Source organism: Pimephales promelas, chromosome 10 (assembly GCF_988280905.1).
Source record: "Pimephales promelas chromosome 10, fPimPro1.hap1.1, whole genome shotgun sequence".
NCBI classification, from domain to species: domain Eukaryota; kingdom Metazoa; phylum Chordata; class Actinopteri; order Cypriniformes; family Leuciscidae; genus Pimephales; species Pimephales promelas.
Genome location: NC_142778.1, coordinates 36,003,321 through 36,020,328, shown reverse-complemented (window position 1 = coordinate 36,020,328; position 17,008 = coordinate 36,003,321). Strand labels below are relative to the sequence as shown.

The following is a 17,008-nucleotide window of genomic DNA, read 5'->3' as shown; positions in this document are numbered from 1 at the left end:
CAGAGTGATGAAGCGCGATTCACACACAGACGTGAGGAGAGATTTTCAATTAGGGGTGCAAACACATGCTGGAACATATACTACTTTATTTGAACATTTAGATAACATGTTAAGTTGTAAGTCATCCAACCAATCGTTTTTGATATTAAAAATTTTATGCAAAAAAAAAAAAGTGCATAGTGCTGCTAATTTTATGTGTTCATTGTTGGTTTTCAACACAGTACTTTTTGAAAATTTCATGCACATTTTAAAAATGCTGTGATAAAATTGATCATTTTGGTCACTATAATCATGATATGATATTTTCATACTGTTTCATCTCTACTAGCAACCATCCAGATCACTCTAGCATGAGTGCAGTTTTGGTCAAGAACAATAAAAGAAAATACAATAAAAAGGTGTAAATGGTTCAGAGAATTAGTTTTTTTTTAATGAGATTGCAAAGTCAGATGTGGACGTGTGTAAACACAACAAACGACGCTGAGATCACTGAGATTTCTTGAGCTGACAAATGTCTGGGGAGGACCAGAAACTGAACACAAATAAAGAGAGAGAGAGAGAGAGAGAGGTCTGAGTAAACGGGGACATTCTTTCGGACTGAGGTCACCGGCTGGTCCCAGTGTCCCCCCCTCCACCACCACCACACACACACACACACACACACACACACACACAGAGAGAGGGGGGAGGGGGGCGGCTAGATTCCTCCAGGCTTTGTCGGCCACAGTCAACTACATCTCCCCTGTCCTAAAACTGCTTATATCAATCAAACACAAAGTTAATTCGTGGCAAATGTCTAGCTCTTCACCGGTAGTGGTGAACTTTCAGAAAACCTTAAGCAAATCTCTGCAACTACAGATTACCGGTTGAAACAAATCAATGCTGAACTGAAATGAAAATGCATTTAAAAAAAGTTACAGCAAAAACGTTTCAATAGACCCCTTTCACAGACTGTGATGATGCGTTTCCAGTTATTCACATTGGAAATCGCCTATAACACGCTCTCAAACGTACATGAGTGAAATACACATTCGTGGTTTCAACAACCAAATGCATTTATACCAGTTTTATCTCAGATCACCTCATGAAGAGGTTTGAGTGATGGCTCGGATGCATTTACACTTGGTCTTTTCACAATTGGATCGATTTCCCTTCAGAGTCAACTCAGCAACAGGAGCTGTTTGTACCAAAGAAGCATGCAAAAAAGAGAGAGACAGACAAACGCCCAGCATCAAGTGCTTCCACTCCACAAAGCAGTGTTGTAGTCGAGACCACCTCACTCCAGTCCGAGTCGACACCGAGACCAGAGAGAGTCGAGTCCGAGACCAGAGACGGTCGAGTCCGAGTCGAGACTGAGACCAGTGAGGGTTGATTACCTAATTTACTTTTAATTACTTAGAGAAATCCTTTTTTTTGTTTTTTTTTACTGAATTTACTTAGAGTTTAAAAAATATGATCAGTTTAGGGTAAAAAGGCCACATAGTAGGTGGTGTTAAAAGTAATTTTATTACAATTTGTCATGCGCAGTTGTGCACTAGAAAATCACCAATCACTGGGCGTGTCAATCAATTTAAAGAAATATTTTATTAACATACATTAATAATCATGAAAAATATTTTGAATTGAACTCGAGTGGACTCGGGAATAAGTCCGAGTCCTAAAAAAAAAATTTTTCGAGTACGAGTCAATTCCGAGTCCAAATGGACACGAGTCCATGACAAGACCAAGACCATTAAAATATGGTCTCGAGAACGAGTCCGAGACGAGTCTCGAGTACTACAACACTGCCACAAAGCAGCTTTCGATAACACAAGCATTTACAGATGCTATACAATATGAAAAGGATTAGTTTTTTTAGTTTAATACAAGTTATATTTTACTTTTTAGATGGCAATATTTACAATAATTTATTTTATTAACAAAAATAACTATTTTCTACATTTTTTTATATTTTTAAATATTTAATAAGCATTAAAAGCTATCTGTGTGTTTTCTTATTTTAGAATCTCAAAGATTATGCACTCTTTCATTAGAAAAAAAAATACATAGATATTTACAGAATAAGCCTTGTCAGTGACATATGAGAAAGAAAAAAAAAAGTAAAATAATCGTTCAATAATCGTAATCGAGGTGACTTGTTCGATTAATCGTGATTATGATTTTAGCCAAAATCGCACAGCCCTACTTCAGAGAAAACGTATGAAGTTACCAGGTGTAGGGCCCGATGATTTCCGCGATCACGGAATCGGCCAATTAACGTGGAATCTAGTGTTAACGCGGAATTTCGTGGAATTTTACATATTTGGTTTTAAATTCTGTTGTGTGGGAGAAGAACGTACGTCTGGTGAAAATGCAGACCAGCGGAAGCAAATCTGGGCGACACAACCTCTTATCCCGTCATTTCAGTTACAATGACGAAATCAAAACAATGAAAGCGGCGAAGTGGCTCTCCTTTCGTCGGCAAAAAGTTAAGAAACTCGACGCTATAAGCCGTCAGTGCCGAGCTGAGAAGTTCGCATGTGACTTATGCAGTGTTTCCCACACATAAACTGATTCGCCGCCACATGCTGCGTTTTATTTTTTAACACTATTTACAACACGCAGCGTATTCTTTCAGTTGTATTTCCCCGCTCTCTCTCCGTCTCTCTCTCTCACACACACACACAACGTGCACACCGCGTCTGTCTATGAGGCGCCGGACTGGAACTCCGTGAGTGACAGAGTGTGACTTTATTTAAACTTATATAAACTAATAAAATGTATATTACTGGACAGTTTAAAGCTCATAACCATATTTTGTTGTTACTTGAAGAGTGCAGTGTTATGTTGCACCATGCAGTGTGTGTCCTGAAAAGGCTACTGAGTAAATTTCTGTTCCCTCAATAAATTTAAGGTAATTCCTAATTTATGTGTATTTTTTAGTACATTTTTTTTTTAGTACACTCTTTTTTTTAATAGGGAAAATGTTTATTTTTAAAATAAAAACATCGTCAAGCTTGTGTTTAGATCACTTTAATAATGTTATAAGGTCACATCTTCGTTTGGAAAAGATAATAGCAGAAAGTAAAAATAAAATGGATGAATATAATAAAAAAATGGAGTAATATTTTATGTATATTATAATTATATGAAATTTCTGAAAAATCTTTTTCATATCATATTTATTCTTCTGTCATAATATATTTGTAAAGTGTGTCAATCTTTTCTCATGTATGTTCTGGGGTATGAATGTGAGGATGAATGTATAGGCATGTAGAGTTTCTGTCTGTAAAGTGTATTTCTTATTAAAAACAACAACAACAACAACAACTAATTCCCAAAAATTCAAACGGAAAAAACAGAATTTGGGAAAAAATAAAACGGATTTCATAGGGCCCTACAGGTGTAAACAGGAGGGGTTTTTTTTACTATTGGGGAAAATGGGAATGCAAAAATGTATCCACCACTATAGAAGTTTATCCAATGATAATTTCTACTTCTGAGAGCTTTGGAAATGTGAAAATGGTCCATCACCCAAAAACTTTTTCACGCACATGCATCTCTTCTCCTCCGCTCTTCTCAGAAGAGTGTGTGGGCAGTTTCATTTCCATGGTCTGCTGTGTTAAATGCATCTTTAATTTAATTTTTACACTTGAGATGTTTCCCATCACTGAGTCTGTAGATATTCAGTCCTCGACTGAACTTAGTCAGGGTCGTCGACTCTAAAAATTCATATTTACAAAATATTTCTAGTGGACAGCAGCCTCATTTAACTGGTTTTCAATGTTTTGTCAGATAATTGATGGACAGCAAGATGCACAACCTAATGGACTGCACTTATGACAACTAACTTCATGACAAATTAAATGTGGCATTAACTCTGATTGAAGTACATAATCCCTCAGTGAAAAGTAGGATCATATAATGAACCTCAGGGCATATACAAGAAAATAAACACCTGTGATCTCCTATTAGACAACCATCTGAGTGACTGACAAATCTCATTTTGCCAAAGCGTTCAAAGGGTTATATGATTTTCACACTGACAGCTTGCACACACAGACCACATCTAAAGTGTTATAAAACCATGTCATTAAAACAGCACACAGCTGCTGAGGACTGCTGGGAAATCTCTCTTGTACAATCAAAGATTCAAAAAAAACAGAGTGCAGCCCTAAAAACACTTAACCAGAGAAAATAGATGTCCAGCAGAATAATACATATACAAACACATAAAACGAAACATTAGATAGAAATAGGAGACAATTAGGAAATAATTTTTTGACTTTTATTCAGCATGGGTGCATTAAATTGATCAAAAGTGACAGCAACGACGTTTATAATGTTACAAAAGATTATATTTCTGATATGCTGTTCTTTTGAACTTTCTATTCAAAAAATCAAGGTTTAATATGAAGCAGCACAAATGTTTTCAACATTGTTTTACTGTATTTTTGATCAAATAAATGCAGCCTTGTTGAGCAGAAGAGACTAATTTTGGACTGGATGGATGGATGGACAACGATAGATTAAATGATAGATTGAACAATAAGTCGGTAGATGCTGTGAGAAGAACAAAGCATAACTATGTTTCCTGATGCTGCAAGAACACACACACACACACACGTACACACAGCGAGAGAACAAGCAGTTCTTTATCATCTGCAGGTGGGTTTGCCCCAGTGCATGATGGGATACTGGAGGTGATGAGTCACTCAAAGAGTGCATGTACACGTTTGGGAATTCACATCCAGATTGAAGAGAGTGTGTGTATTAGTGTAAAGAGGGGAATTTTAGTCTGCGGTTCACGGCATGTGCAGACCTGCTGGTCACACACATGTTCTTCTGCGACCTCTCTCGCTATATATAGTTTATAAACACTGTATATATACTGTCTGCATCATCTATGCTAATTTAATGGCCATTTTATGTGCTTTACAGGAAAGACAAACATCTGTTCTGACTACCAGAGCACAAAGTGGACCATGGAAACCCACTTAAGTCAGTGAATCAGTTCAAATGAATCATCGGAATGAAACATGCGGTTCAGAATGACTCGTGTGTGTGGAGGGACATGAATGCAGTTCAAACACATGCTCACAGAGCACATACACTCACCTTTAAAACTGTTACAGTGTGTTTGAGATGCTGTGAGTGTGTGTTTATGAGAACAGGTTATGTGATACAGCGAGACGAGACACACTGAGAGAAAGAAAGAGATGGAGTAATATATGATAAACTGCACCGGGGCGGGTGCAGTTCTGGATATCCGGAAAAGCTAAATTATATAGAGAAGCACAAAACGGCCAGATATAACTGATGGATGGATGGATGGATGGATGTGTGAATGGATGGATGAGTGGATGGTTAGATGGGTGGGTGTATGGTTAGATGGATGGGTGGATGGTTAGATGGTTAGATGGATGGATGGATGGTTAGATGGATGGATGAGTGGATGGTTAGATGGATGGGTGGATGGTTAGATGGGTGGATGGTTGGTTGGATGGGTGGATGGATGGGTGTATGGTTAGATGGATGGGTGTATGGTTAGATGGATGGGTGGATGGTTAGATGGATAGATGGATGGGTGGATTGATGGGTGGATGGGTAGATGGATGGTTAGATGGATGGGTGGATTGATGGGTGGATGGTTAGATGGATGGGTGGATGGATGGATGGTTGGTTGGATGGGTGGATGGTTGGATGGTTAGATGGATGGGTGGATGGTTAGATGGATAGATGGATGGGTGGATTGATGGGTGGATGGGTAGATGGATGGGTGGATGGTTAGATGGATGGGTGGATTGATGGGTGGATGGTTAGATGGATGGATGGTTGGTTGGATGGGTGGATGGCTGGATGGGTGGATGGTTAGATGGATGGGTGGATGGTTAGATGGATGGATGGTTGGTTGGATGGGTGGATGGCTGGATGGGTGGATGGTTAGATGGATGGGTGGATTGATGGGTGGATGGTTAGATGGATGGATGGGTGGATGATTGGATGTGTGAAGGGATGGGTGGATGTGTAAGTGGATGGGTGGATGGTTGGATGGATGGTTGGATGGATGGTTAGATGGATGGGTGGATGGATGGGTGGATGGATGGTTAGATGGTTGGTTGGATGGTTGGTTGGATGGATGAATGGATGGGTGGATGGTTAGATGGATGGTTGGATGGATGAATGGATGGTTAGATGGATGGGTGGATGGATGGTTGGTTGGATGGATGAATGGATGGGTGGATGGTTGGATGGGTGGATGGATGGATGAATGGGTGGATGGTTAGATGGATGGGTGGATGGATGGTTGGTTGGATGGATGAATGGATGGGTGGATGGTTAGATGGTTGGATGGATGGATGAATTTATGATTGGATGTGTAAAGGGATGGGTGGATGTGTGAGTGGATGGATGGGTGGATGGATGAATGGATGGGTGAAGGGATGGGTGAGTGGACGGATGGATGGAAGGAACATTAGTCAAGTGTTATTGAAGCTGTTTTTACACCTAACCATTTGATATGAATAATGTGTGGTGATGGCGCAGTGGATAAGACACATGCCTTTGGTGTGAGAGACCCGGGTTCGAATCCACTGTGAGACACCAATGTGTCCCTGAGCAAGACACTTAACCCCTAGTTGCTCCAGAGGCGTGCGACCTCTGACATATATAGCAATTGTAAGTCGCTTTGGATAAAAGCGTCAGCTAAATGAATAAATGTAAATGTAAAAGATCTTTTGGTTTGTATTCATGATGTTAAATAAAATAATTACAATAAACAAATACATTTAAAATAATGTTTAAAGTATTTACATCACTGGATTCTACAAAAATTTCCATTAGCTCATGTAATTTGAAAAACATTGTTGGGTTGATCTTTAACCAAAAATAACTATGACATAAAATCACTTGCACAACTATTTATGATTTTAGTCACACTGTACCCGCCCACCTCCATCCACTTCACAATCATAACATAAGAAAACATCCTTCACTGCAACAGCCTTTTCAAACCTCTAAAGCAACACATGGTTTATGTTGCATCTTCTTCACTCTTTAAACATCACAGTGGCTCTTGATTACACTGAAGCACTACAGATCGACCACAACAGCTTATTCATCACAGATAATCCAAACATCCACAAACACACTCCAACGTCACGCTAAGAGGTTCCTGTGAACTTCAAGAACCCATTATGCTTTTAAAAGAGGCTTCCAGTTCCTCCCAGACCACAGCGCATCCGGTTTACTGGCCCTCTTTCTTTCGGCACACAATACATGTACAGCGGACGGCTAGCATTACGTGTAAATTATCTGCACTCGCTGTAAAGCGTGAGGAAACAGTATCTGTGCGGAGGGGAAGAGAGAATGAAAGAGAGAAAACTGTGCTCTACAGTACCGCCGTGATTTCAGTGGAGAACAGAGGACCTGCCCTGCGGCGCACACACACACACACACACACACACACTGATCAGCCATACATGACATGCTCAAACACATTCATACACACAAATGCACATGCACGATTATTCTACTAGACAACATTTATAAGAGCGAGTCTTTACATGTGGCTTGTGTGATCTTTGACATATTGGCAAACTAAACTAGATTGCAAAGCATGACAAAATACACATTTTTAGATGCACAATTCTAATTAAAGGCATAATTATTGCAGTTTGAAAGTATTATTGTAATTAAATGCATAATTATTCAACTTTCAATGCATAGTTCTAATTAAATGCATAGAATTATTATGATTTAATTAATTTAATTTTCAATGCATAATTCTTACATTTTTGATACACAATTCAAATTAAATGCATAATTCTGCAATTTTCAATACATAACTAAATTAAATCATAAGTCTTTCATTTTCGGTGCATAATTCTAATTAAATGCATGATTCTTCAATTTTCAATAAACTAAATAAATCATAATTATTCTATTTTCAGTGCATAATTCTAATTAAATGCAAAATTCTTAAATTTTCGATACATAACTAATTAAATCATAATTATTCTATTTTCGGTGCATAATTCTAATTAAATGCAAAATTCTTCAATTTCGATATATAACTAATTCAATCATAATTATTCTATTTTCGGTGCATTATTCTAATTAAATGCAAAATTCTTCAATTTTCCATGCATAACTAATTAAATTATAATTATTCTATTTTCGGTGCATAATTCTAATTAAATGCAAATTCTTCAATTTTCGATACTTAACTAATTAAATTATAATTATTCTATTTTCGATGCATAATTCTAATTAAATGCAAAATTCTTCAATTTCGATACATAACTAATTAAATCATAATTCTTCTATTTTTGCTGCATAATTCTAATTAAATTATAATCCTTCCATATTCGATGCATAATTGAAATTAAATGCATAACTCTTCCATTTTTAAAATGATCCGTACAGTCACTGCTGGATCAAAGACCAAATGGACCCCTGCTGATACCAATGACACAAAACAACATGCTTAGACACACAAAACACAACAGTGTGTATGTGTGTGTGTGTTTGTACTCACCGCAGGAGCAGCAGGTGAAGCAGTTAGTATGATACAGGTTCCCCATCGCCTGACACGCTTGACTCGCTCCATAAACACCTTTACCACACTTTACACAGATCCCTGGAAGAGCACAAACACACACACAGCTGTTAGAGCACAAACGGGTGTATTCTGTGTACAATCACTGATCTTCAGACATCAGACAGCACTGACGTTACTACTTTTGTTGACAAATAGAGTCTGAATAAAACGGTTCAAACTTTAAATGTGGTTTGATGAGAAAGAGTCTGATGACATTTAAGGCAATGATATTTAAGTGTCTACAATAAATAAACAAAGTATTTAAATTAAGTAAAAAAATATATAATGGTTTATAAAAAATTTCAAAAAAATAATATATAAGCGTAAAAACGTAACAAAATCAAAAACGTATTTTTCCTTCAAATATCACGAATTATTCCTTTACAAAAATCATGCCATTTTACAACCTTAACCTTTGCCCTGTCATAAAAATGATCTGACATTTAATACACTAATAAAAACAATATGATCATCAGTATATTTATGCCACTGATATGAATTTCATTCTGAATGTATTTTGAATTAATTAATATAAAACTTTCTTTTTTTTTATAAAATCAAAAAATTGGGTTGACAAAAAAGGGACATAATTTAACTCCATCCATGCAAATAAACTATTAAAGAACTAACCAAACATAACATTATCCTATTTTTTGGTTGACTGTACTAGTGCTAAATAAATAAAGGTTAGAGAAATTATGAATTTAGAAGTGACTGAAGATTAAAAACTCAGTCGTTCTTCACCCCAGTTGCACAGGAAGTGCTCGGCATCATGGGAGAGTGAGTCAGCAAGGCTAATGCGTGCGGTGTCACGCACAAGATGGCCTCCGTTGGGGTCGCATTCCTCACCGGGGCCACGGTCAACATCTAGACATGGTCACGCTGAGGTCACAACACCCCCGAGACGGCCAAACAAACGTGACTCTTCCCAACAACAACATTCAGTGTTTCGGGAAATCCAGTCTCCAAACCACAAAACGATCGTTCGATAAGACAGGAAACATATTCAGCCCTTAACGATTTTAGAAAAACCCTCTTTAAAAGCCTAATCTACATAAAACCCATTTGCGCGTGTGATAACAGGCTCTCGAAGAGAAACACTCATCAGATAAGCTCTCGGTGACTTAATGGTTAACTCGTCAAGATAATTATAGCATCATCGAGAGGGAATGTCGTGTACCAGAATCCAGCACTTCTGATCTAATCGTGTTTGTAAAAGTCCCGGGTTTACGGCCGAGAGGTGTGGCTGCATAAACACACACAACTTCTGCGCACAAATACACATTATTCACCCCGAGAATCAGAAGACGGGCCGCTCAAACATGGCAAAAATCAGAATAATGATTAGAACGGTCTAGGTCACAGTTATTCAACACAATTACTAGTTGACTTTGGAAACATCACACTTTGATTATTATTATATTTATTTTTAAGTCTTTTTAACAGTATTTCCTTGAACAACTGAAACAAAAGATAAAAATAAAAGTATAAATAATATAAAAACATATGACTAAGTATTATAAATACTATAAAAATATATTAATGTACATATAAAATGTAGATATGATAATAATAAAATTACATTAAAACAAGTTGAACTTGATCAACTTTGCTGTAAAGACATTGGTGTTCTTGATTTATAACACAACACAAAAAAAGCATAATTTTAGCACAATGAAAGCACTAGTGCTAGTCAGTACAAAAACTCTGGAATAAATAGGCGAACAATGCAGTGTTTCTTTCTGATCATTGTTTTTTTTTTGCATTCAGTCAGCCAACATGTGTAGAAAGGAAATGTCTTTGACTTTAACACTTGTGTTTTATTATATCAGCATGTAACCAATAGAAATAGCTTTAATAAGCCAGAGGAAGGCTACAAATGAATAAATCAGAAATATGTTTAACTTAAAGGATTGTGTTTTTGTTGTGGAATCACAAAGCTTTGTGAATAGAAACTGAATAACCCTTAGGAACAATAACCCAGCGGTGACTAAATACATGTTCAGCTGAGTGAAGACGCATGAATCACAATGTTGATCCTCAGTTCAGACTGACTGTCATTCGGTGTGGTCCTCGTGTGTCACACACTCTAGAAAAATGCTGTGTTATTTGTTTTGTTTTTTAACCCAGGTGCTGGGTTCAGCATGTTGGGTCCTTTTATTGGGCTGTTTTTAATATTTTTTTACCCAGGTGCTTAGGGCTGGGTATTGAGACAAATTTCACAATTCGATTCGATTTCGATTCACAAGCTTGCAATTCGATTCGATTTCGATTACGATTCGATTCAATATTGATTATTTTGGATGTCAGTTACAATAAATGGCCATTTTTCTCAAGGAAATCAAATCTCTTAAATGCTGTTAACTATGGGAGTCTAGTTGTAGCCTATAGACTTCATTAGCCTAATATGAAGGTAATAATGAACTGTTTTGTAGCTACACAAACACTTAAATTACACTTATTTATTTTTATAATAAGAAGATTATATGAAATATAAACATTTCAATGGTGGCTGTCATAAAAACATGCCAGATTTATTCAAATATGCGTTAAATATTGAAGAACATTAAGATTATAATGCATATGTAATAGTTATTTTTTTCTAGCTGACTAACGAGTTTATGTGGGTTTTCTGAGGTAAATATGACGATACATGACATTGATTACAAGCTGTTTAACTGACGTCTTTCCACGGTTGAAACGCTGATAATGATCCGGATTTGGATAAGTTGTACTCTATCTTTAACACACTTTCAGATGCTCATTCATGTTTATTTGGCGCTGTGACTGGTATTATTAAGCCGGAAGAGAGATCAGCGCTGCTGCTTCGCCAGAGCGATCTCACGCCACAGCGCCAAAACGTTATTTATGTTTTTGAATTTCTAAAGAAAATTGACATAATTTGAAAATTGAGACTTTGTTTCATATCAATAGTAACAAAGGACAAAGATTATTGCGATTTTTTTTGGATGCGCGCAGCCGCCATACAATGTCCCATTCATTCAAATGAAACAGGATGACTAATCGATTCTTGAGATTTAAGAATTGATATCGGTTCGTAAAAATGAGAATCGATTAATATCGAGAAATCGATATTTATTAACCAGCCCTACAGGTGCTAGGTCATTTTTTTACTGTCAATACAAATGGTCAATGTCCAGGGTTCCAGAGCGTCCACTTGCACATAAAATTTTAACTCGCACGTTCTCAAAAAATGGTCGCATATGAGACCAATTTGGTCGCAGTCTGGAACCCTGTAAATCCAGGCCTGGCCTCTCTCGTCCATCACCGGCGTCGCTCCTCCTTTAGATACGAGACCGGTGCGTCGCGCAGGTGTCTCTCATCAGCAATCACGCCACCGTCCTGCTCGCCATACTCTACATGTACAACCAACAACAGCCAAACGCACTGAACACGGTCGTGCGCTTAGAGCTCAACTCACAGAATCATTGCATCTCTTTTGCATCCAATCAAAACGTTGGAAAGACAAGCTGCAGCTAGACTTTTAGCAAAACAAATGTGAACAAAGTCTCATTCTGTGTTTATTTTAAACCAGACCACGAATCTTGAGTGCCTGTGTAGATACATGGAGGTCAGAGGTCAGCTGATTCAGCACAAAAGCTGTGCCAGCAAATATCCAGCTCTTCTCAGGAGAAGATTACTTCGAGAAACTCAAATAAAAGCAAAGCTATGTATGTGTTGCAGCGCAGACTGTTTCAGTGTTTTGAGCGTGTTTGTGTGCACGTGTGCGGACTAAGATCATTGTTATTCTGAGCAGGTGATCAGCGTTGACCCCCAGCAGCTGTGTCTGGCTCAGACACAAACAGTGTGTGCCAAGAGTCTGCTTCTGAACCGCCAGCGCATTCAGGCCCGCCAACACTTCGCAGTCGCAATGAATGCACATTCAACCAATCCTGCATTATTTGCGATATCACACGATTTTGTGTAGTTTTCTGCAAACAATGTAAACTAGTGAAGGAAAAAAGCAATATTAGCCAATCAATCAAAATAGCAAAATTCACTTAAAGTGAGCACTTTGGCCCCGTTTACACCTGGTATTAAGATGAGATTTGGTCGAACGAATCACGAACAGACGAGGGAGACACATTTTCGTTTACACCTGTGGCGTGTTGCACAAAGCTGGCTTCACTTGCTACCCAGGTAAGTTCGAGATTCAGACTGATCTCATGAAGTAGCGTGTGTATGACACGGCAATTCGTATGTCCATTTTTGGCGTGCCATCAAGATGCATAATCGCTTTTCAGCGTGTTTATGAACGCCGTTGACTTAACGTTATTACTGTATATGTAAATATATGACTTGCCTCAACCCCGTCCCTAAATCTAACCATCACTGGGGTTAATGGCATTTATGACTGTTCCCTTACCATCCTATGAAAAAAAAAAAGATCGCTCCCCAGATGTAGATCTACATTTTGCTTCATTTCGCGCAGACATTTGACGGCGTGTACAGACACGCGGAATCACTCGGACGTTAATGGCGTAGACATACACGTGGATACACGCGGATAGCTTTAAATGCGTAAAGATAACACGCCACTTGACTCGAAAGTGGCATGTATGTTTACGCAAAAGTCATGATGTCATGTTGCGAGATTAGTTTGAGCAAACTTTGGATTAAACCAGAGTTGACAATTTGATTTACAGGCGATCTGACCAATCATAATCTGCCATTTTTGTCCGTTGGAGGATTTGAACTTGAAAAATGGAGTGTACGGACCTCTTTCCGCGGTTATAACAACATTCGTTCTTATGTTAATGTTTTTTTGATGCTATAAATGATCGGTTCACGAGCAGCTTTAAAGGGATACTCCACTTTTTTTGGAAATAGGCTCATTTTACAACTCCCCCAGAGTTAAAGTGTTGAGTTTTACCGTTTTCGAATCCATTCAGCCGATTTTCTGATATTTAGAAGAATGTCAGTAACCAGACAGTTTCTGGTCTCATTGACTTCCATAGTATATTTTTTTTCCTACTACGGAAGTCGATGAGACCAGAAACTGTCTGGTTACTGACATTCTTCTAAATATCAGAAAATTGGCTGAATGGATTCAAAAACGGTAAAACTATACTGTTTAACTCTGGGGGAGTTGTAAAATGAGCCTATTTCCAAAAAAAGTGGAGTATCCCTTTTAAACAACATTGCTTCTTATGTTGTTTCATGTATTTTTGATGCTATAAATGATCGGTTCACGAGCAGCTTTAAAGGGATACTCCACTTTTTTTGGAAATAGGCTCATTTTACAACTCCCCCAGAATTAAACAGTTAGGTTTTACCGTTTTCGAATCCGATTTTCTGAAATATTTAGAAGAATGTCAGTAACCAGACAGTTTCTGGTCTCATTGACTTCCATAGTAGGAAAAAAAATATACTATATATATACATATAGTTTTTTTTTTTTTTGATGTTACATGATTACAAATAAGCTTTGAGAGCAGCAGCAGAGTAACCGAAACATAGCCCCGCCCACAACATTTGAGGATGGGAAGTTCGGTCTGGACTTGATCCGTTGTGAAGCAAGTATGTCCAAACCAAAGCTGTTTGGACCAATCAAATTGTCAGGGCGGGCTTTATAGGATGGACAGATGATCAATCATAATGTAATCATCCACGTCACCAAAGAGCGCTTGGGTTGAATTCGTTTACAACAAAGATGGCCGCCGCTGGAGAATGTGTAGATTCAGCCATCGCATCTTTTATAGAAGATGTAGACAGCGCATTCATTTTAAGAGAGGAACAGAGAGCCGCGATCAAGGCATTCGTCGGTCGGAAAGATGTTTTATGACGTCCTTCCTACGGGATTCGGTCCATCCAATTAAGTGCAGAGGCATTTTTTTCGTGGTTCGATTGAAACGCCCCACAATCACAGCCCAATGGAGCATCAGACTCATATTCTGACCAGAAGCGGAATATAAAGACGTCAGGCTAGCAGCAGAGGGAAAGATCATCGATAACTTCTTGATTGATAAATAGTGCAGTTCTGTCCTTTTAGGAGCTTGACAACAGCGAGACGATTCTGATGCATGTTTGGAACGACACGACAGTGAGAAAACTATAACATATTTTTCATTTTTAGTTGAACTAACCCTTTAGGAGTGCAGAAAGACACATCACGAATACCCGGCGAGATTGATTTTAAGGGAGCTGTTGTCACGGTAACGGTAAGGGCTCGCAGACTAATGCAGACTAAAGAGGGTTCGGCATGCAGTGAAAAAAAACATCACCTGCTTCTCAGAGGCAAAAACACAGTCATACCTCCATCTCTAGAGTTCTGCTGCAACTAAACCTGTACTAATGTGTTTCCAGGCAGCAGCAGAAGCAAAAACATGTTTGCTACCTACAGAGACACAACAAGCTTTTGTTAGTGAGCTCTACTTCATCACTTGTGAAAGTCAATCTAGCTCATGAAAGGCAAGGCAAGTTTATTTATATAACACATTTCACACACAAAGGTAATTCAAAGTGCTGTACATAAGAGAAAACAAATACATAGGAATAAAAATGGAATGCATAAGAAATCAAAATAACAAGAAAAGGATGGAAGAACTGCTTGTTTTACTTTAAGATTTTCCCATGTTGATTGAACTGTGCCGGTGGTGTTTTCTCGGATGTTTGCCAAGCAAGCATCACAATTACTTAGAGTTAATGATCTGAACAAACACTGTATTAAAGGGTTAGTTCACCCAAAAATGAAAATTCTGTCAGTATTTACTCACCCTCATGTTGTTCCAACCCCGTAAGACCTTCGTTCATCTTCGGAACACAAATTAATATATTTAAGATATTAAGATCGCTCCTGCATACTAGTCCATAGGCTTCTTGAGGGAATGACTTGCTGGCCTCGAAAAGTCATTAAAGACATCGTTAAAATAGTCCAAGTGGCTACAGTGGCTCAATTTTAACTTTATCAAACGACGAGAACACTTTTTGTGCGCAAAAACAAACAAAAATAAAGACTTTATTTCAACTATTCACTTCCTTCTCCATGGGCCTGTAGTCAGTTAACGTAGTGTGATAGCGTAAAGCTACGTCACACGTAGGCTCACTATTGGCCGACGCTGGTCATGTGTGTGATGCGTGTGACGTACAATAACAGAAGCTTACGCTATAAAACTAGTAACCTGACTCGAGGCAGAGGGAGAAATAAACGAATAGTTGAAATAAAGTCGTTATTTTTGTTGTTTTTGCGCAGAAAAAGTGTTCTCGTCGTTTGATAAACTTAAGATTGAGCCACTGTAGTCACTTGGACTATTTTAACAATGTCCTTTAATGACTTTTCGAGGCCAGCAAGAGTCATTCCCTCAAGAAGCCTATGGACTAGTATGCAGGAGCGATCTTAATATCTTAAATATCTTAATTTGTGTCCCGAAGATGAACGAAGGTCTTACGGGGTTGGAACAACATGAGGGTGAGTAAATACTGACAGAATTTTCATTTTTGGGTGAACTAACCCTTTAAACTTCAGTGTGTAACTTGACCAGCAGCATTTGTGCTCCAGGACATGAATGATTCCTTAAAGCACACATCTAGTTTAAATTCGCTTTACTCCGGTAATCACAGCAGTAAATGTAAGTTTTATAGTTTAAAGAGATTTTAAGGCACTTCACCTCCACTAAACCAATGCTAGATCAGCCAAATCACAAATTAGGATTTCCCTAAGAAAAAAAACACGTGCTCACATGCCTCTAAAGAACATTTCTGTTGATGTTCAGGACTTGGAAGGACACTGGCAGGAAGTGGCGTTCAAACCGAGAGACAATGTATGTACTCTCCGAAGACTTGCCTTTTTCCGTCCAGGTCCGGGCCAAAAACATGCCGCTAAGAGCCCTGTTTGTCTGCTCACCAACTACAATGTCCTTTTTGGGCAGTGCCAGTCGGGATACCAGCAGCCTTTGTTGTGATTGGTCTACCCCTGATGCCCGGTGTGACCAAAACCAATCAGCAATCAGCAGGTTACACTGCGAAACGAGCCAGATCACCCAGTTACTGCGGTGTTTAGCCAAAGTTCGTAGTTCACTTGGCACTGTGCACAAACCTGCAAACTTAAACCCTGTGAGTCGGGTGCAAAACTAGTGTTTTATCAAAGCAACACACTAAACAGATAAACAAACAAACAAAAACTATGATTATATAATAGTGTCAGCAGATTAAATTCAACAAGGTCTACCTGCAGGATCTTAATTGTTTCTTCAACAATAGTCCTTTTTGCTGAAGCTCTTGAGAAAAAAGACTTTCACATTTCAGACGAGATCTCAGCAATGTCTCAAACTGTGCTCATGTGTGCCAATATGCACTCGGTCAAACCAAAGGATCCGAGCTGCTCCGCACATTCATTTTATAGCTCTATGCTAGGGATGCATATGAACAGTTTGGTCAATCAATACCGATGATGCTGGCCGATAACCG

General features: G+C 38.4%; 1 protein-coding gene across 1 annotated transcript in view; it reads right to left on the bottom strand.

Annotated features, from left to right (window-relative positions):
* wtip (WT1 interacting protein) overlaps positions 1 to 17,008 on the bottom strand; it is a 34,933-nt gene that overhangs the window by 13,852 nt on the left and 4,073 nt on the right. The window contains exon 2 of the mRNA XM_039684160.2: positions 8,519 to 8,620. Within this exon, the coding sequence (XP_039540094.1) occupies positions 8,519 to 8,620 (102 nt within the window). The remainder of the gene's footprint in view (positions 1 to 8,518; positions 8,621 to 17,008) is intronic.